The 23,047-nt window shown below is 64.3% G+C and overlaps 4 protein-coding genes across 4 annotated transcripts; all 4 read right to left on the reverse strand.

Annotated features, from left to right (window-relative positions):
- Window positions 1-2,876: 2,876 nt before the first annotated feature.
- Window positions 2,877-10,235, reverse strand: LMXM_02_0300 (putative ABC1 transporter; the record flags this gene model as incomplete). The annotated part of the gene is made up of 1 exon (XM_003871580.1): window positions 2,877-10,235. The coding sequence occupies one exon, from the start codon at window positions 10,233-10,235 to the stop codon at window positions 2,877-2,879; it is 7,359 nt and encodes a 2,452-aa protein (XP_003871629.1).
- Window positions 10,236-14,374: 4,139 nt separating this feature from the next.
- Window positions 14,375-16,384, reverse strand: LMXM_02_0310 (uncharacterized protein; the record flags this gene model as incomplete). The annotated part of the gene is made up of 1 exon (XM_003871581.1): window positions 14,375-16,384. One exon carries the CDS (start codon window positions 16,382-16,384, stop codon window positions 14,375-14,377), a length of 2,010 nt encoding a protein of 669 aa, XP_003871630.1.
- A 999-nt stretch (window positions 16,385-17,383) lies between these two features.
- Window positions 17,384-18,358, reverse strand: LMXM_02_0320 (putative ribosomal RNA processing protein; the record flags this gene model as incomplete). Its single annotated transcript, XM_003871582.1, has 1 exon — window positions 17,384-18,358. The coding sequence occupies one exon, from the start codon at window positions 18,356-18,358 to the stop codon at window positions 17,384-17,386; it is 975 nt and encodes a 324-aa protein (XP_003871631.1).
- A 1,451-nt stretch (window positions 18,359-19,809) lies between these two features.
- Window positions 19,810-21,066, reverse strand: LMXM_02_0330 (uncharacterized protein; the record flags this gene model as incomplete). The annotated part of the gene is made up of 1 exon (XM_003871583.1): window positions 19,810-21,066. The coding sequence occupies one exon, from the start codon at window positions 21,064-21,066 to the stop codon at window positions 19,810-19,812; it is 1,257 nt and encodes a 418-aa protein (XP_003871632.1).
- Window positions 21,067-23,047: the final 1,981 nt, after the last annotated feature.

Here is a 23,047-nt window from a genome sequence, read left to right on the forward strand (position 1 = left end):
GTCGTCGCCCTCTGGGAGAGGGATCAGCCCAAGGGACGGTGCGCGCTGGCTAGAATCCCCGTTTCCAGGCGTTCCAGGGCTCTGCAGCAGCTTGCGGGGTGGTGCTGTAGGGCTGCGTGAGGAGGAGGCTGTCACAGAGATCGTACTGGTGTGCGTGTGTGCGTGTGGACGTGTCAGGCGCGGTGAGAGAGGGAAGGGGACGGGGAAGGGGGTCACGTGCAGGAAGCCAGGAAACAAGATCGGCATGTATGGGGAGAGCGAGAGAATGGTGTGTGTGTGGGGGGGGGGGTCCGTCCTGCTTGATCACCTCATGTGCAGCTCACGTCATCGAATCGGCCCCCCTCCCCGAAACTCCCGTGAGTGCGGCAGGGGCGTCCATTTTGGTGGCACGAGCACAAGCGTTTGCGGCAGTGAACAATACGCGCCTGGACGCTGTGCACCCTCCTCCCCCTGCCTCGGCACACGCAGAGCGACGACAGGAGAAAATAGAGAAGGGCACGCCGACGTCGGTGCGCGCGTTCTCAGCTCCGGAGGACAGCCTGCGCGACGCACGCCTCCGCAGCGCGCGCGAGAGAAACAGCGAGGAGGGCGATGGAGGGAGGGGGCCAGGAACGGGTGCAAGGGTCAAAAGGCATGTGTCGCCGAACAACCACAGATTGCGCACGACACATAATAGTCATCACAACGAAACAGCAGACGGCATGGGCGGCCAAGCAGCGCAGGCTTTTATGTTGCCATGCGTCCGACATGTCCACAGTCCTGCCACCCGCGGAATAAGCCAGAAAAATGCATACGCATGCGCGCACACCACCACCATCGCCTCACCGGCGCGGGTGTGTCCCAGCGGAAGGGGCCCGTGCATCGACAGGTGCCAGCGCAGAAACAGCTCACAGCCTGTCGTAGCGACGGGGGGGGGTGCGGCCACAGACACTCCAACGGGGGACGCCCGTGCAGCGCGAGCGAGATGCGCGCAAGCAGATCGCTGCGCGAGTCAAGGTGTGCGGTGAGCCTCAAGCGATCCGCGAATCCCGTGCAGAGCATACCGGGCACAGCGCCGGGCCGGCCGCCCTCATAGCATAACCAGCAGGCGGGGGTGGGTGGGTGCCACGATGCCGGCGGTGCAATAGGCAGCACGCCACCTGCACTCCATCCCGTCACCGCCAGTCACCCGCTGCTGCAGCGGTCCAAAGTGCACGGACAGGTGCCTGTGCGAGGCTGCGTGAAGATGGTCTCCTGCGGCCTCGCGAGCGCAGCATCCCTGTTCCTCTGGTGGGGGACGGCTGTCGCCAAGCACCTCTTGCCGTGGCGTGTCGCATCGTGCGCCGCGGCTTCCTTTCCTTTGGAAGGGGGGAGCGGATATCGACCTGGCGACTGAGGGCAGTGCCCAAGTCCGTGGTCCGTGCAGCTGGCGCCGGCCCCCCCTCCACCGCCGATGTTGCGAGCTTGCCAGCGTCATCCTGCTGCACCAACTCGCAATAGCCAACGACAAGCCGAGGTGAGAGGCGCGCGACGACGACGACGACGACGACGACGGCGGCGGCGGCGGCGGCGGGCCGGTGGCGTCAGCGTGTGTGCCCAGATACGTCGCGACATGCCATCCCTCCCCACTGCCGTAGGGCCTGCGGTGAGAGTGCCACGAAGAGGGAGAGCAAGTCCGTGACAGCAGCAACGCTTTGCGTCTCCCTGCCTTAGTTAATCAATCTGTCGTCGCAGCAGGTCACGTTTTAGCTCCAGTCCTTTACATCCAGCACGGCGGCGGCAGGCAGGCAGGCAGGCAGGCAAGGGCGGGCGGGCGGAGGGGGGCAGGAGGGGATCGCCCAGGCTCTTGTCGCTGCATATTTGGCTGTAATTTGTACCTCCAACCATCACGGCGGCTCCTGACGCGCTGCCTGCCTGTGCTGTACGGTCCTGTCCACACCGGGTAAGAGGGCTCCGCAGCGCGGGCGAGTCCGCGGCCTGCATGCCGCTGGCTTTCTCTTCCTCTGGAAAGTGGCGCGCCCGCAGTCCCCGCGCAAAAAGGCCAACGGTCGAGAAACTTAAACGGCGAGCGAGAGAGTTGCATCGTATAACAGAGGCACATATACCCGCAGACCTACACGCGGGCAGCGACACACATGCACGCACACGCACGCACCAGCACGAGCGCCGAGAGAGGATCAAGGCCACACACAACGACCTACACAACGCGACAGCAGGCAGCGAGCAGCAGACACATTCACGTAAACACCGACAGACACGCACGAGAACGCGGCAGACTCGCACTGGAGCCTAGAGTGCTATGCACACATGCGCGTCACTTCCTCCGAGGGGACGTGAGAGAGAGAGAGAGAGAAAAAAGGGGCAGGAAGAGGGGCGTGGGGAGACGGGGACAGCGCGATGCTGTACACGCAATATATAATACGCACATGAGCGTACGCACACACACACACACAAATATAGAGAGACACACATACATACACATATACACATATATATATATACATATACATATACATATATACATATATATACATATATACATACATATATATACATATATACATATATACATATACCAGATGTACACACGCATCACGGAATGGCAGCTGTTTAAGAGAGGTGGGATGGGAACACCTCATGCATTTACAGGAGCGCAAACGCAGGCCCTGTCCCCTACCCCTCCCTCTCTCCCCGGGGAGGGAGGGGGCGGGCAAAACGGCGAATCATGAGCACGGCGTGCAGTCGCGTGGACCTGACGTGCATGGCACCACACACAGAGACACAGGAAGGGAGGAGGGGCCGTCCAACCATGTAGGAGCAAGTCCCGCTTCACGGCTGCGCAGCCTCACTTTCCATGCGCTCCCGCGCTTCCTGGCTGCCAAGCCAGGAAGCGCCGCTCACAACTCTGCACGTTTCTCCTCGGGAGACGCTTCTCCCGTGAGGTGCAGCTGCTCATGCTTCCGCAGCAAGGCGTTCTCGGCATCACGCCGTCGTTCCACCAAGGCGGCGCGAACCTTCTCCGCCCTCTCCACATCGCCGCTGACGCGCATGAATATCTGCTCAATGCTTGTCTGCGACACCGTGTAGTCAGACACGCAGAGCGCGGCGCGGTTTGCCTGCACACACTGAAAGACGCTGGGCAGGTTCGTGTTCTTGGGCAGTGTAAAGACAAGTCGCCTGCCACGCACCTCGCTGACCTGTGCGGACGGGAAGGACGCAGTGACGAAGGAAACGACCCGCGCTTTTATCGCCTCCAGCGCCGCCGCCTCCGCCGTGGTGGAGGCGCCCGCGTCGGCAGTGGTCGGTGGCTGCACGCGGATGGTCATCTCGAAGCCACTGCCGTACTTCTGCCTCAGATGCACCTTGCTGCCGATGCAGCGCAGTCGCCCGTCCACCATGATAGCCACACAGTCGGCAAGGGCCTCGACCTCCTCGAGGTGGTGCGTGCACAAAATAATTGAGCAGCGGTGCCGAATGGCCTGCATCGAGGTCCACATCTCACGCCGAGCGACGGGATCCATGCCCGCCGACGGCTCGTCGAAGATGACGACCGGCGGCCCACCAATCAGCGACAGTGCGACGCTCAGCTTCCGGCGGTTGCCGCCCGACAATGCTGCCGACGTCGTGTGACGGTATTCGCGCAGGCCAGTCAGCTGCAGCAGCGCGCGCACAACGTCCTTATGCTGCTCCCGCACGATGCCGCGGATGCCGGCAAAGACACTCAGGTGCTCCTCCACCGTCAGCAGGTCGAGCGTTGCGTCGAACTGGGGGCAGTACCCAATGCACTGGAGCGCGTCGCGACTTTCCGCCACAATATCGTACCCGCACACGTAGACACGCCCAGTGGTGGGGTAGAACTCCTGGCACAATATTGACATCGTCGTAGTCTTGCCAGCGCCATTCGTGCCGAGAAGGCCAAAGACCTCGCCCGGCACGACGCCGAAGGAGAGATCGTGCACAGCCACCTTGCCGCTATCATACTGCTTGCGCAAGCCGACGACCGCGACGGCGTCCATGATAGGCAGCTGAGCGCCCAAGCTCGGGAAGTCACCGCCGGTGCCCCCAGTTGCGCCAGTCGCCGCCATCTCAAAGGATGCGGAGTCGGCAGTATCGCTCATCCTGTACATGTTCTCCTGCCGCTTCAGGTCTTCGCGGTATGCCTCCACGCGCCGCTGCACCTCGGCTCGCTCGTCCTCGACGTCGCTATCCTCTCCGACATTGTCATCGGTACTCTCACTCGCGTCGTGCTGCTCTCCGAGCTGATGGCTGCCATGGCGCCGACGGCGCGCGTCGCCGCCTTTGCCCTGCTCCGCGCTCCGTTGAGCCCGTGCGAGAGCGGTGGCGTCGCCGTTGGCGTCGTAGCGCCGCAGCAACAGCCTCATCCGCCAGTATGGGTGGTCGATCAGCAGGGTGAGAGCGAGAAACAGCGGCCCCTCGGCCGCCATGTACACGCACGGCCACCCGATAGTCTGCATGGAGAAGGCTGTCAAGCCCGCGTTCTCTACCTGGAAGTGCGAGAGCAGGGCGAGATTCACAATGCCTTCGCTGACGGCGTAGGTGGGAAAAATGCGGAACACCCAGCCCAACCTGTGCGACGTCATCTCTGTCAGCGGCAGGAGTCGCAGCACGAACACCATGATGACCAGAAGGAATCCTGTCACGAACCCGGCTGCCATAACAATGCTCTGCGCACTGGAGTGGGTCGTGAAGAAAAGCTGCACAAAGTACGCGGTGGTCGTGCTACAGAAGCCGAAGACCAGGAGCAGCGTCAATGTCGCGCCAGCGGTGTCGACGCCGATGTACTCCTCGCGACGGAAGATGGCAAAGATCGTCACAACGAGCAGCATCGTCACAACGTACGCCGTCAAGTCGAAGGCAAGGTTGCTGAACCAATAGACGAGGTAGCGCAGGCCGCAGATATCCTGCAAGTGGCGCGACCGGCACTCCCGCTCCTTCACCACCCAGGCAACGCAGTTCGAGGGGAGAAAGGTGAAGGGCACTATAATGATGATGGCTGTCAGCAGCACCTTGATGCCCTTCTCGGAGTCGGACGCGAACCTCGACGGCAGCGTGCCGGCGCTCGCCGTGATGGACACGGACGGGCCGCGAGCCTCCCTCAAGAGCAGGTTGTAGAAGTTCACCATGGCTATAGGAAACTCGTGATAGGCGGAGTAGTTCGTCAGCAGCACGACGGTGTTGAAGTCGACCGAAGGCAGCATCGCCACCACAGGATCGCCGCACGCGAGGCCGCTGTACTTGCCGACTTTGCCGTGCGCGAACCACTCGTCTTGGAGAAAGTAGTAGAAGTCCGACAGATTCGCCATGCGCAAGTCGCGCGTGTGCAGGTTTCGTGCAAGCGACGCGGCCAGGTCGCTGAAGCTTCCGTTGAAGTAGTCCGCGCAGCCCGTCGTGTCCCACAGCGTGTCATACGGGTAGTCGCTCGTGTTCAGCCTCAGCTCTCTGACGGTATACGTTCCCGCCAGGCTCAGCAGCATTGCTAGCAGGATGCATGCGGCGGGGCAGATCACCTGGAAGCAGAGCGCCTTGCGATCACGCTTCATGTTGCAGAACCGCTTGCGCATCATTGCCTCTGTCTGCAGGAGACTCACAGTCGCGGTCGAAAAAGCCACCTCACAGTTCCAGATAACATCACCCGGGAAAACATCCTTCGCTGTCGTTTCGGCCGCCGCTGCTGCTGCTGCCCCTGCTGCTGCCCCTGCTGCTGCGGCGGCGGCGGCTGGGACACGCGGTCGAGAGTGTTCCACGTCCTCCGAGCTCGGCGTCATCGTGTGCTCTGCTGTCGGCTGCATAGACTCTCGGCTGCTTACCACGTCCGCCTGTGATGCACGGTCGCCGGCTTTGGAAGCGGCGGCCTTCGCCGGTCTCGCGAGCCTCGACGAAGACCTGAAGGGTGTGCGGCTCGCCGCGGTCCGCGCATCACCGCGACTGCAGTCCTCCACGTAGCCCGCCCTCGTTGGGCCCGAGCAACTCTGAAGCTGTTCCGAGATGGTGGCCAAGGACGCTGACGGCTGCTGCATCGGGCTGATATTTCGGTCCAGCGCCGAGTGCTGGGACACCTCCTGAGCGCACCCGCCGGAGGGGTCGCGCAGGTAGCCGGCGTTGCGATGGTTGTCCTCGTCATCATCGTCCCAGTCAAACTTGTCGCTGGAGGAGTGGTCGCTCTGGCCCTTACCGCCACCGCGGCGGCAGCAGCAGCGCAAACGATGCCAGAGATCTGCCAGGCAACTTTTCTTGGCCGCCACGGCGGCCGCGCCCTCCGCCTTCGCTCGCCTCTTGTCATCCTCAGCAGCGTCGCGGACGATCGTCAGAAACACCTCCTCCAGTGTTGTGGGAGAGATGGCGTAGCCACGAATCCCAATCAGCGGCCCAACCGCGTCGAGCGCGCTCAGCAGTCCTGAGAAGCGCTCCACGTGCTTTGCAGGCAGGCGGTAGCTGACCTCGCCGCCGCTGCTTGTCAAGCGCTCTGCCTGCGGTACGTGCTGCTGCAAACAGATGTCGAGATCACCGGGGCGTAGCAGCTCGTCGACAGAGATGGTGATGTTGTACCCGATACCGAGCCGCGACTTCAAGAAGAGTGAGCTGCCAGAGCACTTGAGCTGGCCACGGCTCATGATGGCCACCCGGTCACCGAGCAAGTCCGCCTCGTCCATGAAGTGCGTGGTCAGCAGTACGCTTCGGCTGCGCGACATGCGCAGCAACAGCCCCCACGTGTGCCGCCGCGCCGCCACGTCCATGCCGGCGGTCGGCTCATCGAGGAAGACGAGGCTGCTGCCACCCACGAACGCGACGGCGACAGACAGCTTCCGCTTCATGCCACCCGAAAGCGCGCGTGCGGGGTCGTTCTGCTTCTTGACAAGATCGACCTCCTTGAGGGTGTGCATCACGGCATCCTCCAGCGCCGCCCCGCGCAGCCCCTTCAGCCGCGCAAAGAACTCGAGGTGCTCACGGCACGTCATCTCCGGCCAGAGAATGTTGTGTTGCGGGCAGAAGCCGATCTGATGGCGGGCGCGCGCCAGATCATAACGGATGGAGTGGCCGCCGATGAAGCAGTCCCCGCCATCCGGGTAGACCATGCCCGTCATCATGTTGATCAACGTCGACTTGCCTGCGCCGTTGTGCCCCAGCAGCACGGAGATGCCGGCGTTCGGCAGCTGCCAGCAGAAGTTCCGCACCGCCACGAAGCGGCGGCCACCGTGCTGGAAGAACTTGCGGAGGCCGAGAATGCGCACGGACAGCTGCTCCGGCGCGAAGGTCTCCGCCTCGTACACGCCGTTCGGATCACGGCCGTCCTCGCCGTCGTACAGGTCCTCGTCGTCGTCGTCATCCGTTGCAGCGCTGTGCCCAGTGCAGCACCAGCCACTGTTGCCGCCATACGTCTCTTGAGCACCATGAGTCCCCTCCCCCTTCTGCGTCGGGGGCGGCGGCCGGGCCTCCCCCGCACCACTGCCGCCGTCGGTAGCAGACGCTGCTTGACGCCGCCGCTGCTCCGCCTGCCTCGCCCTTTCCGCACGCCTGCGACGCCAATGCCGGGCCGGGTCTAGGATAAAGTAGAACGGGTGTTTCGGCACACCGACCGCCTTGGGCAGCACCGCATCGAGGTAGAACATGAGCAGCAGGTACACGCCAAAGTCCAGGACGAGAAATCCGAGGAGCGTGGCGGTGTTTGGGTTGTCATTCGGGTCGAGAAAGATTGCCGCGGCGAAGCCGTCGCCGCTCTCCCGGGCGAGCACGATCTGCAGAATGATCGCGAAGCAGGTTGGCGAGAAGATGCTGAGGCCGAGGTAGATGGCGGGACTGGCCGAGTAGATCGCAAAGATCAGCAAAGACATGGAAAAGTAGAGGAGTGGCGTCATGAGGACCGCCATCCGCGACGTGTCGAACAAGGTGGCCATCAGCCCCGACAGCGGCACGCACGTGAGGGAGAACATGACAAGGACAAGCAGCACGCAGAAGGCGTCGCTCTTCGCCAGGAACGTTGTGCACATCACCAGCGTCATGACGAGGGAAACGATGAACATGAGGGCGACGCTGTGGAGGAACCAGCTGCACCAAAGATATACCGGCTTGAGCCCCATGATCAGCGTCGCCTCCCGCACGCGCCGCTCCTTCTCCAGCACGAGCCGCCGCGTCAGCTGCGACACCGGGTAGAGAAACGCCATCACGATGACGAAGCCGATGATCGTGTTCGAGGAGGTCAGCACCTGACTCGTCTGGAAGGGCACCCATGGCATGCTGCCCAGGAAGATCGTGAAGCGCGCCTTCGTGCGAAGGGCCGCGCTTGTCGCCAGGATGCTGAAGGCCTTCTCTGGCGTCAAGGCCGCCGAGGATTTGCCCGACTCGGCGACAGCGGTGACGGACTGGACACCGTTGTCCGCTGGCTCCCGCGCCGCCCGCACAGCGTCGAGCAGTTCGTGCGTGTCCAGAACCACGTCCACCGAGTCGTCAGCCGCTGCCTGCGCCCGTTGCCGCTGTTGTTGCGCCGTCCGCCTCTCCGCCAGGGCCTGAACACTGGCCGCTTCAGCACGCGTCGCACCAGCCGCGTACAGGGATGCGAGGTAGTACTTCACAAGCACGTCCATCAAGGACGGGTAGCCGCTCGCGTAGTACATGTTCGATCGATCGTAGCCCCCGCCGCCGGAGTACGCCTTGTCCACCATCGCCGTGAACGGCGGCAGCGCTGTCGAAGCCACTTCAATAGACACGTCCAAGCCGTTCTCGTCCAGCTGGCGGATGTTCACGAGAGCCCATGTGGGCCCACGCTCGCCGCTCCCGATCACGCGGTGCGCCTCCTCGACGGTGTCGAAGGTATCATTGTACACATACTGGAAAAACCGAGAGCTGCTGGACAGGGACTGGAGCATGTCCAGTGGAACGTTTTTCGTTGGGGCGAAGTACAGCTTCCCGGACGCCTGGATAGCGTTGATGCGCGTGTTGGAGAAGAGCCCCGCGCCAATCAGCAGCGACGCCGCCGCCGAATCCCTAAAGAGCAACTTTCGGGCCAGCCACTGGTAGGCGATGATGTCGTCCAGCGGCATCACCCGCGCGAGGCCGCTGCGCATACCGCTGAGAAAGTCGGCCAGCCCGCGGCCTTCCGCCCTGTAGCACAGCCCCTTCACGGGCAGCTCCTCCTCGCCGACCGTGTTGCACGTCACTGACATCAGGGACAAGGCGTCTAGGCTGCTGCAGGGGCGCAGTCCGTCGATGTAGTTCCGCTCCCCAAACCAGGTCTCATTGTAGCACAGCGCTGCCTGGTACCTGCCAGCCACGAAGTTGTACCCTCGACCACTGATATTGCCCAGCGAGCTGTAGTCCGGCGAGGAAGTAATGCCGAAGGTGGCCCACAGCGCCACCACACAGACCGTGCACACCAGCGGGACCGCAATCTCCAGCGCCACGCTGCCCCAGCGGCGGCGGCGCTCGATCATATCGCGAGAAAGAGTTGCCCCAAGCTGGTCGAGCCACGTGCTACCGTGCTTACGGGTCTGCCCGGCATCGCCAGCCGTCGGGCTTGCGAGGCCGTCGGCGCCGCCGTTGTGCATCGTCGTCATTGTATAGGACTCCGAGAACGGAGGCGTGGCCACGGTATCCCGGTCGTCTGGCGCGCTGCCGTAGCCGAAGGAGGCGCTCCGGTTGCCCGGGAGGACGTCGTCGGAGCGGCCGCGCCCGTCGTGTCCGGGGCCGGAGGGGGGCCTGCCGCCGTAATACTCGCCGACGACGTCGCCTACATCTCTCTCCATGGCACTGCTACTGCTGCCGCCTCTGCCCGTGGTGGTGTTGCCGTCACTCCTGAGCCCCTCTCGATCTGCGCAGGCAAAGCAGCCCATGGTACGGCTGCTGCTAGGCGTGCTACTGCTGTGCATCGTGTAGCTGTCGGAGCCGTGGCTGCTGGCGTCCGGCCGCACAACGCATCGGTCTTCAAGTGGGAAGGGGGCATCCACATCGAAGCGCGAACAGTCGGGTGCACCCGCGCCGGGGCCCTGCGCCGCTTGGCCCGTCGAGATGAGCGCCGTCGCAGCTGGGGGCGCCCGCGACTGCTCTTGCAGACGCTCCGCCGCACGTGGTTCAGAAGGCAGCTGCCCACTTAGGCTAAGAGAAGCCACGACTGACGGCGGCGACGTGAACGGCCGGTCATCGGGCACGCCTCTCGGCAAAACACCGTGAGTGGCTGTCGTGATGGCCCCCGTTGCCACTCCTCCGCTGCCATCACGCCGCGCCTGCGGCTGACGTGTGTTCATCGGCACCGGACGTGTCGATGATGAGGAAGACCCGCAGGCCCCCAGGGGGGACGCCCTACTGATGCGCCTTGTCCGCTGCAAGAAAGGGGAGCGGTCCCCACGCACTTCGGAGACGCCGGCTGACGCAGGCGAGGAGGTCCATATAGGTTGGAAAGCCTCCCTCGTCCAGCCGGTGGGACCAATCGCTATGCGGCGGTACTGCAACTCGCGCTCGATCCGCGGTGGTTCCTCGTGCCCGTGGCTGCGCGCCCGCTGCTGAGGCAGAGACGGCGCCGCGCATGGACGGTTCGGGGTCTGTGAGGAAGGATGGCCAAAGGCGGAAGCATACGCCGGAAACTGGCACCTGGCACCTCTGGCGCCACTGCCCGCACCACGCGGAGTGGCCTGTGGCACAGAAGACTTTGGAGCCACTGCCGCTGCGGCGGGCGAGAGTCCGCCGTAGTAGCCGGCCCCTGCCTCGGTACGTCGCTGCACCGACGGAGACACAGCGTCTGCCCGTGGCGAAGACGCAGGCATCGCGGGGGATGCGACAGAGGAACACTGACGCGGTGACGCCGGCGCCGCTGCCGAGCATCCTTGCAGAGCTGAGGGCAGCGGCGAACGATCCATCACTAAGCAACCCCGTTGAGGCCGCACACACCACCACTGCCCCCCTCTCCCCTCACCCCTCTCACGCGCGCTCTCTCCCCTCCCCTCCCCCTCCAGCTCCCCTCCCGCCCTGTCTTTCCCCGTCTGTGTGCCACGGTGAACTCGCCCTGGACAACAATGAAAGACGAAGCACAACACGGCACAACGGCAAATCGCTCGCGCGTCCCTCCTTGCGTGCACCGGATGCAGCGCGCGGCGGCCGGGAAAGGGGTTCGGTGGGGAGGGCGGGGGGGGGGGGGGGGGTAGGATGATGTGTATAGCGCACAGGAGTGCGTGAGAGAAGGAAACCAAGTAAACAAGAAAATACGCCCAGCAGCGAAGAAGCGGCGAGGGGGGGGGAGGCACTTGTATACCCATGCAGCGGTGTGGGGGTGGTTGATGGTGATGAAGGACAGGGCAGGGATAGAGATATAGATAGAAACCCCTCCCCTCCCCTCCTCCCTCCCACAGCACACACACACACACACACACACAGGCAGAGGCAGAGACTGACGCGGCCTTCGTCGTCGTCGTCGTCGTCGTTTGTCAGGGCTCTCGCCAACAGAGACGGCCACACGCACACAGTCCAGTCACAAAAGCAGGTTGTGTATGGTGTGACGGATAGGGGGAGAGAGAGAGAGCTGTGTGTGTGCGCGGGTGTGTCAGAGGTTTGCTCAGCCGGAACGGGCAGAAGAAGTAGAGGAGCAGTGCAAGAGAGGGCCGGTACAGGTGCACACGTAGACACATGAATATCCCGCGGAGGACACCTCCGAGATGCGTGGGGATTTATTTATTTTTTCGGGTTTCGCTCGGTGGCTCTACCCTCGACACGGCAGTGAGAGGTCCCTGTCTCCGACGCGCCCTTTTTGTTCCGCAAGTTCAACCCCATATCACCAGGCCCGCATGCGTCGGTCGCTGCCGACAAGGCAATGCGCCTTCCCCAGGCTGTCTGCGGAACGCGAGTCCTCTGCCGTAGCCTGGGGGAGGGTTCGTGGCTACGGCAGAGGACGCAGCGCTGAAGCCCGCTCACCCTGGAGGGCATCTGGCTCGATGCGGCCCTTCGGGGGTCGCGGCCACCACAGTTGTGTTATCGACTGCGCATCGCCACGCGTCCGAGAAGGCGCGGTACGAACGCCTGCAGCGCCGTGCTGCACGGCGCTGCATCTTGACCGCCGCAATGGGAAGGGGCCGGCACCTCCCCCGGGTCTCCGGATGCAGCAGATCCCCCTCCCAACCGGTGGGGACGAAACAACATGGCACCCCATCCGAGCAACGACGCGTCCGTTACAAGGACCGCTCCCGGCAGCACAGATCGCGGGGGTGCGACCGCGCGGCTTCCCAAAAGCCCTCCCTCCCCCATCCAAGCCTCCCGCGCACGTGTCACCGAGGTCAACAGACGGGCCGGCCTCGTGTCTTGCAGGAGGCCACGGTTCCGCGACGACAAACGGCGGCATACTCACTGGGTCGCCCAACGGCACTCATGCGCTGGGACACCCATGACATCCGACGCCCGGAGGAAGCGTCGACACAGCCCGCTCCATGCCCGTCACCGCCATCGCACCCCATCGAGGGTCGTCGCGGAGGCGTCGTAGAAACGACGGGCCCCCTTGCACCGTCTGCTGACCGTGGTCACACAATGACACCGATGGATGTTATACAGCGTCCAGGTGGCCAGCTGCTCGCCCAAAGAAAAACGGCACGGGGCGGATCCACGGGTGCTGTCGATCCAAACCGCCACCGTCACGCCCCCTCCCCTCTCCTCGAGGCACAGAGTTCCGGCTGATCCACTCCCAGGTCAGCCGGCGAGAACACACCTGACCACATGTGCCGCTAGCGCGTGATTGGCCTTCAGATCCTCGATCTCCAACTCTGCTACCAGAAGCCCCTCTCTCGGCGTCGACGATCCTGCAAAGACCATGCCTCGCTCACCCGCCCACCCACCCTCCTACGCTCGAGGCGGTTCGCGCGGGGCTGGCAACACCTGACCATGCTGTTCGCAGTGCCCTGCAGACGGCTCCGTCTGCCACCTGGAGCGCAGATGCGGGTGGCGCGCTGTGTCCGTGCCTCCATGGCGTCATAGGGAAAGCCGTTGCACCGGCTCATCTGAAGCACACCGAATGCGGACGCCCGCGCTGAGTGACGTCGACCATGCATTCGGATACAAAGCCCGCTTCGCTCTGCCCAAACAGCTCGCGCTGACTGCCCTCCTCATGACGGCGTTCGAGGGTTGTCCGCTGTGCATCGTCGGCGCTGGCCCAGTGGCCCATCATCCGCTGCATGCGCGTGGAGGCGAAACACGTCTCGCGCACAGCTGTCGGCATTGCCTCTGCCGCACGACCTTGAATTGTGCATTGGACGCAACAGCCTCGAAGTCGGACGTGCGGCTGTTGGACTCGCCCCGCTCTCCTCTCGATCCGGCCATCATAAGAGCGGATGCGCTCACACATCCGGTAGCTTCAGAACGGAACATCGCACCCGCCTCAGGCCTTGCGTGTGATGGTCGCCGTGAGAGTCCTGGTCACAGCTAGGCATTCTCCAGTATGTGATGCCGCACTGCGGTGGACATGGGGCTGGTGAGCGAAGCTATGGCGACATAGTGGGGGGAGGAGGGGGGGATGCCGCTGTGTGCGTGTTATGAGCGGGACTGACACAGACAGAGAGAGAGGCAGAGGCAGAGCGAGAGTACAGCAGGGCAAGTCGTGCGGCCTTGAGGACGGAGGATAAACAAAACGGCGGGGGGGGGGGGGGGGGGCAGTCGCAGCACAGCAGTGCGACCGTCTTCCTTGAGCATGTCCTGTGCGCTTGCCCGGGTTCAGCTTTGGCATTCCTTCGGCTCACTGTGTTAGCATCCGACAGTCGCCATGGCGTTCCGTAAAACACCCCCCCTCCCTTGCACCGCTCGGGGCCAACTGGTCATCGAGCGCTCCAAACAACAGCATGGAGGTGCGCGTAGCAAGCGAACCACTCAAGAGAGGCGGCCACGTACGCATCAGTAGAATTTCTCGTCGGGATCTCTTGCGTAGGCGCGGGTGCCGCACAACCACCTTGCCGATGGCACATCGCTCATCCTCAGGCAACTTACATCAACGAAGCGAAATCTGTTCAAGCCGCGCTCATACTTAGATATGTACATGTGCGCGCGTGTGTGCGTGTGTGTGTGCACAAGACGGACGCGGCACGTCGAGGGAAGGCGTGGGGGGGAGAGTGGGGTGAAAAACTGTACAGACATGAAAGCTGACATGATCAGCATAGAGAAACAACGTAAACATGCAAAGTGAAACGCCCACACACATATACATACATCGCTGCACACACATACACACATATACATACATCGCTGCACACACATACACACATATACATGTACATACATACACACATACATATATACAACGCACGGAGTGGGGCAAAGGTAAGAGTCGCGGGCGTGAGGGACGCAAGACTCAAAAAAAAAATGGCTTCAGGACAGATGTACGCGACATCTGCTCAGACGCACACGCACACAGGCGCCCTCACGCAAACCGCTCCATGTGCTCGAACAGCCCGCGCCGGCACTCCCCCGCCAACAAGTCGAACGCAGCGCACGGCTCCGTTGTCGTGTACTCCTTGTAGGTGCGCACGGCCGCGTCGAAAGCCGTCAGGGAGCACGCCCGGTTTGCCGCCAGTAGGGCGCGCACAAGCGCGTTCTCCTTGCCGCGCTGGAAGGTGCGGTCCTCGTCCTGCAGCCCAAGGAAGTACTTCTCGGTGTCGTAGAGGCTGTCGAAGTACACCGTGTCGGCGGCACACGTCGAAAAAGGCGTCTCCGCTGCCTCCGCGGCGGCCGCTGGGTCAGAGGCGCTGCTCGCCGCACTGTCCTTCTTCACGGGCGCGCCTCGGACCAGCACGCACAGCGTAGCGTAGAGCAGATATTTCGCCTTTGGCAGTGTATGGGGCACATTCGCCGCACAGTCGAGCGCCGCCTCACGCGCCTCCTCGTACCGGCCGAGGCGCATGAGGAGAACCATGAGACGCCAGCGGCAGGAATCGGCCAGACTGCGCTGCACTGTCGTGCTGACGCGATAGTGCGGCGGGGGGTGCGCGGGGAATTCAACGGAGTGGGACTTCTGCCCATCCACGGATGAAGTAAGAGGCGCACCGCCATTGGGCGCCGTTGGGCCGGTCAGACCCCCGTTGGCCCTGGAGGCGCCAGCGGAGTGGGGAAGCGGTGACGTGCCGGGGAGTTCCCCACAGATGGTAGCGGTGCGTCGCAGCTGTTGCTGACGTTCCCAGCGTCGCGCCGTCTCGGCGGCGGCCACTTTCGTCTCGGCGTACATGTTCAACGCGGCGCGGTGCTGCACGACAGCCTCCTCCTTTGCATCCAGGATGTTCTCGAGTATCTCAGCAGCATCGCGGTGACAGCGGGCCGCTTGGTAGCGAAGATCCTGCTGCGCATAGCACGGCGCGAGCCGCAGCAGCGAGTCCACCGCGATACGCGGGTGCGACTGCTTCAGCTGCTCCACGGACATCGCCAGTGTCACCAGTGCCTCGCTGTCGTTCTGGAAGGCGCGGTTGATGAAGGTGGCGTGCAGCAGGCAGCGTGCCGCGTCCGCCGCCTCGCCGACGGCGGCGAAAAGTGAGCCAGCGGCGAAAAACAAATCGCGTGTTCTCATCCAATCCTCGCGCAAGGCGAGACCGTCGCTCAGCAGGTGCTCCTCCGCCGCCTTGTAGGTGCGGCGGGCCTCGGCCAGGAGCTGCTGCATCTCAGCACTGACCGGCGAGGGAGCCTCGCTCACGCGCACTGGGGTCACCGCGTAGGCGGAGGGCACGACGAGCACGCCGCCGGAGGCATCCGTGGGGCTGTTCGCGCCATCGAACGCACTGGCCTGCTGCATGTCGTGCGGCCTTTGGAGGAGGACTTCGTCGGTGGTCGAGTAGGACCCAAACGGACCCGACAAGGAGCTGCGATCATTCCCTTCCGCTATGAGGTTTGCCGAGGCAGCGGTGGCGGCCGCCGCAGACACCGACACGCTGGATTCAATGTTCCCCCCGTACCGCGCGGCGATGATAATAGCCTCGCACACGCCGTTGGTGTTGCGCAATGCGGCGCCCGCGGCATTGGCGCTGTCAGCGGGAGCACACCCGCCCTTGGTATCGCGCATCTGCTGCAAGTCCGCAGACGGCTGCGCAGTGCTGCAGGGGTTGTTGTCCGCCCCTGACGCCTCCTTCGTAGCGGCAACGGCGGCGAATGGCACATCGACTGCGCCGCCGAAGCGCTTATCGGCGCTGTCACTGTTGGGCTGCTGCGAGGAGATGGCCGAGTGCCCCTCGTGCTTCGTGGGACATGTGCGCTTCGCCCCCGAATGCCCCCCCATCCCGCGAGCCGAGACGTCTGTAGGCACCGCGTCACCCCCACCGGAGGAGGCGCCGCCCCAGCCCTGCTGGCGAATAGCGTCCAGCACGTTCTGCATGGACTGCTGTTGCTCCTGTGGTTGTAGCGGTAGCGGGGCCGGCTGCTGCGTGGACAGCGGTGCACAAGAAGCCATCTGCGTGAGCGACGAGTGCAGGGAAGAGGGGGGGGGACTTGGAGCAGGTGCCGCGATCCGATTCCGTCGAGAGACAGAGGGCTGTGCGGCACGGCTTGGGCTCTGCCTCGTTCGCTTTTTTATTAGCGCGGTGCGCGACGAAGCACGGAAACAGCGTGTGCGGAGGGACAGACAGATATATATATATATAGGGCGGGGAAGTGATGTGTCGGGGCGGGGGGGGGGAGGGGGCGAGGGCGGACGTGGTGGGTGTGTGCGCTGGAAAGTGGCGAAGATGGTATGCAAGCTGGGGAGCGGAGGAGCGGGGGAGGTGTTACGTGTCGTGGGCATGTGACGTACAACGAAGCGGTGATAAGGGAGGGGAGAAGGCGGAGGGGATGGGGAGAGATGATGCGTGCGGCACGCCAAGAAAGGCACACACACACACACAGAGCGAGAGATGGAGAGATGGAGAGACGCGCGGCAAGCGTTGGACGACCCTTTCGGGTTGTTGTGTGTGTGTGTGTGTGTGTGTGTGTGCGTGCATCGCTCGCACGTCCCTTCTCCTTTGGTTTTTCATGCTCCTTCGCTTTCGAAGAGAACGCCGATGGCGGACCGAGAGAGGGCGGCACCCGAGGGACAGTGGCGTGCGTCCTCCTCGCTAGGCTTGGCAGGAGTACGTTGCTCCGTCGTCCTCGCCACACCACGCGCACCGGCATCCACCGCCGACGGTGAATCGATGCCCCTCCCTGTGTATAGCGATGTATCCGCGCCAGCGCTCCTGCTGGCAAGGATGGTTTTCTGTTAGTCAGGTGTTAAAGACGCCCTCAGCACATGCGCTGACACGAGAGAGGAGGAGGAGGAGGAGGAGGAGGAGAAGCCGGTGAGGAGGGGAGAGGGGCAGCCTTCGGATGCCCTTCTGCGATATCCATCCCTTCACCCCCCTCCCCCTCCCCCTCTCGCAGGAGTGGGTCTCATGACGACGACGACGACCACCCGCCACTCGTTTTCCCGCTCTCTTCATGCCGCCACGTTACACTGCCGGAAGAACTCGAACAGCACCGCGGAGGCCCGCTCGGCCAGCGCCACCATCTCCGCATACGCCTGCACGGGCACCCCCGACCCGCGCATCTCCGCGCTGCCGCTCCCGACAGAACGCACCAGCTGCGCCAGCAAGCCTCCGCCGCACGCCGGGTTCGAGAAAGCGAAGACGCCGTTGCTCACGCAGCGATACTTGTCTTGCACCTGCTGCGCTGCGTTGCGGCCTCGTAGTGGCATGGACGCGGCCGAGGACGTCGCGATGGAGGTGGCGCCGGTGGCGACCGCCTTCTCGGCTGCAGACGGGGCCGGGGCGGCGTAGCCCACCCCGAGTGATTCCTCGGCGCTAGTTGGGTCCAGCAAGTACTCGTAGACACTGCCGGCTGATGAGGAGCCGTCGACGGAGGAGTGGCGATCTTGGGCAGGGCCACTGGTCGAGTCTGCTTCACCGTCGTGCGTCACAACCGCAACGCACACCGCCGCCATCGTCGTGCGACACGGCAGGCCGGCATCCAGGAGCGCGGACATGACAGCGTTCAGCGCCACGGCAGGCAGGCTGCCGTCGTCCCGGATCACAACGACGTCCACCACGAGCACGCATCGCGGGAAGCGCTCGCGAACGAAGACAGCGTTGAGGGTGGACTCCAGCAACGACCCCAGCGCCAGCGCGTCTGTGCGAGTGAGCAGCTCCAGCTTCCTCTCCTCGTACAGCGCCTTCTCCGCGCCACCTGCGGCGGGGGCGAGCACGCCAGCGTGCTGGATGCGCACCTGCACGATGCACGTGTCGTACTCATCATTCTTGGCTATTGTTGGCCCGTGAATCGACACCATCACCGCCGTCTGACCTTGCGCGTACCAGCTGCTGCCGTCGAACGCGGTCATGTCCGAAAGCCTCATCTCCTTACCGCGCAGCTCAAGCGCGGTGCGCCCATCGCGGCGCGCGTACACGACAGCCATGGGCGCCGCGGACGAAGAAGGGGAGGAAGACACGGCGGCCGCAGGCGGCGGCATCGGGGGCGTCGTCGATTCGAGCAGCTTTTTAATCACCGTTCCGTGAGCGCGTCGAGTGCTCTTCGTGCCCCAACTCGTAAAAAGTCTATCGCGCTCACGAAACAAAATCGTCAGAAGAGGTGCAGGCGCGTGTGCGTGCGTGCGTGTGTGTGTGTGTGTGTGCGTGTGTGTACGGCACGTCGAAATTCCGTTGCACGATGGGTTCAGGAAAATAAACAGCGTGAGAGAGGTGTTTGGAAGAGCGGCAGGATAAGCAGACGGCCTTCTCGTGTCCAGCGTGAAGGTTGCATGCATGTGAAACAGAAAGCACCGGCCATCGCCGCCGCCTCTCCCCTCCCTCCTCCTCCCCCCCCCCCGGCATGTGCGTGTGTGTCCGCTGCCGGTAAGTGCCACACATGTGAATGCTGGCTGGAGGGGCCGGCGCCGTGGATGTGTAGGTGAGCAGTTAGATGGGTGTGGGTGAATGGGTGTGTGCGCGCCCGTCCTGTCCGGTTCGCCTCTGCCGCACAGGCAACACGCAACAGCAGCGTCGCGTGCGTGCCAAAGGCAGCGCCATAGACACATACAAGACAATGCGGCGCCCGGTGGTCGGTCATGAGCGGACAGTTACCGTCTTTCCATCCGTCGCGCCGCGCATGAAGGGGGAGGGGGGCTAGTGATGGGTAGGCGCCTCTTGCAGTCCGTGCCTGTGCGTCCTCCTCCCCCAGTGCCGCCGCGCAGGTGGAGCAGACCGGGTGCAGCATGTACAACTTGCCGAGGAAGGTGTCACCGTACCCCTCCATGCGCTCCGCACGCCACCAGTCGAAATAGCCGGCTTCTCTCGACGAGCGTCGGATCCGAGTCGAGGGAGCGCAGGTACGCCGCAAGCTGCGCGAAGCCGTTCATCGGCGGCGTCGGCGGGACGCTGCGGCGGTAGAAGTGCCGTGAGTACATGTCCCCCGGTGCTTCGTAGTCCTGCTGCGTCGGTGTCCTGCCCGGTGCCTCCGGAAATCTCTGCACTGCCAGCGGCAGATGCTCCGTCGCCGCGGCGCTGCTGCGCTGGCAAGCGGTGCGGCACACATCCGCGCTGAACCCCCACGCGGTGTTGGCGGTCAACACCCAGTCCTGGTCATCGCGGTAGCACACGCGGCGCAGCGGTGTTTGGTTCGCATTCGCCCGCGCGGGAGAACGACGATGACGAGCATCGTTAGCGTCGAGACGCGGTGGGGGCGATGAGGTCGGGGTCGTGCGGAGGGCCGCCGTCGTTGGTGAGAATCTGGCCGACATCACCGCAGCCGCCACCGCCGCCTCCCGCACGTCCGTGTGCACACGTCGCAAGCACTCCCGCTGGCCGTAACCTACGCGGTAGGTGTCTGTAGACGGTGTCTGAGGTGCGGCACGCCGGGGGGGGGAGGGCATCACTGCCGCTCTTGTCGGCAGCCACGATCGTCTCCTCGTCGGGTAGGAAGAGGTGCGCTGGCGCCGACGCAGGCGGCCACACCCCGGTCGGGGACGTGAACGGCTGCACAGCGGCGCCAGAGCCTAAACTGCAGTTGCCCAAGTGACCGGCACCGTGCGGCACGGCCCGCGGCAACTCGTTGTTGTCGGCCATCGGCACAGCTGGTACGGCGGCCTCTCTGGAGGGGTAGAGAAAATGGTGATGGTCCGCGACAGCATGCGACGTCTGCGCAGCAGACCTCCTCCAGAGCCATCGCCACTGTCTCGGCCATCCGAACGGCGCCGTCGCTGCGCTTGGCGGTCATGCCTGTCGTCTCGTCCGCACAATGCGCGGACGCCGAGCGCGCCCGCAGCACCGCCGCATGCGTGCGCAAGATGTGCCTCGACGCCGCCTCGTCCTCCTCGAGCAGGTCCAGCACGCGGCGCTCCTCCGTCCGCCACGCTGTCTCACTCAGGATGGGGAACATCTGCAGCACCGGGATGACGGAGAGGCCGTGCGACGGCACGCTGCCGGATGTGCGCGGCACGTACTCCGCAATGTTCATCGCCCCGATGAACATCGGGGCAGCGCACCCGACAGCATGGGCATTGTACACCTTCTCCGTGACGTAGTCGTCCTCCACCGTGTTCTCAAAGGCGAGGGCGCAGCGGCACTTGCGGAAGACAGCGCAGCTCGTGATCACGCCCGACATGGGCCATGGGACGTGGCGCACTGCTGGTGCCGTTGCGGCCACCGACTTGCCCGTACGTCGCTTGCATGGACGCAAGTGCGCTGTCGTGGTGCCGGCGCAAGGCGTTGACGACGCACTCGGATGGAAAGCGGAGATTCGCCCACTGCGGGATGCTGCGCGTCGGTGTTGCGTCGCCGGGCAACGGCGCGGGTGACGGTATGACGCATCGGCCGTAGTTGTGCACTGGATAATAGTGAGACAGCTCCGACAGCCACCACATGCGGCCGTGCCAGCGGTGGCTGACAACGACCGCAATCGCCGGCATCCGACCGGTGGTGCCTGAAAGCGGAAGCCGCATACCCTCCGCACTCCGTGGCGGGCCGCTGCCCCACTCCGCCCACATCGGCAGGCGCCAGGAGACGGGCAGAGGAGGCACGTGAAGAGTCTCGCCGCGCATCGGAAGCAGAAGCGGGTCGGCGCCGTGCAGCACTTCGAAGGCAAGCTGCGCCAGCGCACCAGTGGTGATCGCGCGCCTTGCGGCCCCATGCTGAGGAGGCGGTGCCCACGGCAGCGCCACAGGCGCGTCCGGCGCAGTTACGGACACGGAGGCATCCGCCGGCTCTCCCTGCAGCCGCACCAGCAGAAGCCACTGACGCCGCAGCTGGTTCAGGTGGACGACGAGCTGGAAGTCGCGCATGTAGTAGTGCGTCACGGTCCATGTGGCAAACTCGGTCCGCGGCTTCACAGCCCCGCCGCGCGGCGGCGACGACTGGCGACGGCCAAGAGCCTCGAAAGCCGATCTGGGCGCCGCACCTTGTTCCGTAGGTAGACGGCATCGTACTGGAGCCAGCAAGACGGCCTCAGTGCGTAGCTGGCAAAGCTCTGCAGCGACTCCCCGTATATCGCAGCGGTGTGCAGCGGCAGCAGCCGCACGACGGACGCATCGCCGCTGTCACTGCCCGCGTGTAGCCGCGGAGAAGTCCCGGCGTTGTTCGAGAAGAACAGCAGCGCGCCGCCCCCCCCCCTGGCCTGGAACAGTCAAACACCCACAGACAGCAGCAGCGCGCGATGTGTGTCGTCCGGGGACATCGTGTCCGCCGGGTTCGGGCGTGTCGGGGTCCCGTAGCTGGTTCAGCACTTTGCATGTGAACAGGTCCTCGCGTGTCACCGTGGCCGTTGCCCCAGCGGCGCCGTTGATGCGCACCGCCGATGGCACGCAGACGCCGCAGCCTGGGTCGGTGGCTACCGTGACAACGCCGAAGCGGCGCTCCAACGCTTGGGCAACGTACGGTGACACCGTGTTGGCAAGCGTGACGTCGCCGATGAGGTTCTCGCCGGCGCAGTCGCGGTCCAGCCATGGAGCCTGCGACTCCGCCATTTGGTCGAGGCCACCGACACTGAGGACGCTCCCCAGGACCCGGAAGGTCACACCCACAACGACATCCAGCAGCAGCCCAGAGAGTACAAGAAGAGCTACCGAGGAGACGCCGATGAAGGCAGCACGGTGCAGGTGCCGTGTCAAGGGCGTGGCTCGCTTCTCGTGGTGGCCGCGCCTCTGGCGGCTGCGGTGGCGACGCCCGCCACCCTCGACGGCATGCGTGTCGCACGCCTCGTGATTCTCGGCATCTCCTCTCACTGCCTGAGGCCCGTCAGACATGCGAAGCCGGCTAGCAGCTGCGCGGGCGAGAGATGCGCACCATGATTGGGGCTGATACCAGCGCGGAGGAGCGAGAGGCAACACTACGCGCCGGACCCGAGGAGAGCAGCCGAGTCCAGCCGCGCCGCGCCGCGCACAGTGGCGATAATGAGGATGGGCACACGGAGGCGAATCGCAGACGGCGCCTCCCCAGAGAGCCCCAGGGGGCTGCTGTAGGTGCGGCAGAGGAAAACGCAATGCCCGCGCCCCGCCCCTACGCACGTCATCTCCGTATCGTCGTCGCGCTCCTCGCCATGGTGGTGGTGGTGGTGGGCTTCCTCGAGAAAGGGCGTGGTCGGTGTCTGCGCAGACACACACGCCCTTTCGCTGCCGCCACCGCTGCTAAAGCTGCGCACAGCCGCCGCATCTGGGTGTCGCTCGCCTGTGCGACGCTTCATCGTGGCGATGCGGCCGTGCGGCTGGCGCTGAGGCCACGTGTGCCTGCAACTATGGGGCGAAGGAAAAGGCGGGAAGGGAGGGAGGGGGAGGACGCTGTTGTGGGGGTCTGTTAGGCCCTCGCTCCCTGCTCTGCCCGGCCCGTTGTTCGATCCTATGCGTCACCAGACTTACAGCATCGCTCGTGTCGACGTGGCTGTCTCGCGCTTGGCCATCCTCTCTACGCGGCAGTCGGAGGGGAGGGGGAGCGAGCGTGAGGGGAAGAGATGCCGGTGCGCGTGCGCCTCTTACTCACCTGTATGTGAGAGGGTGGGGTAGAGGTGCAGGGCAGAGCCGAGTCTGCGACGATGGTCCGTGCTCGCTGTCCCTCTCCCCCTCCCCTGCCTCCCTCGTGAGATGGGAAGGGCGCGCCCACCCGCCGATGCAGTATCCGCG

Source organism: Leishmania mexicana, chromosome 2 (assembly GCF_000234665.1).
Source record: "Leishmania mexicana MHOM/GT/2001/U1103 complete genome, chromosome 2".
Lineage (NCBI taxonomy): Eukaryota > Euglenozoa > Kinetoplastea > Trypanosomatida > Trypanosomatidae > Leishmania > Leishmania mexicana.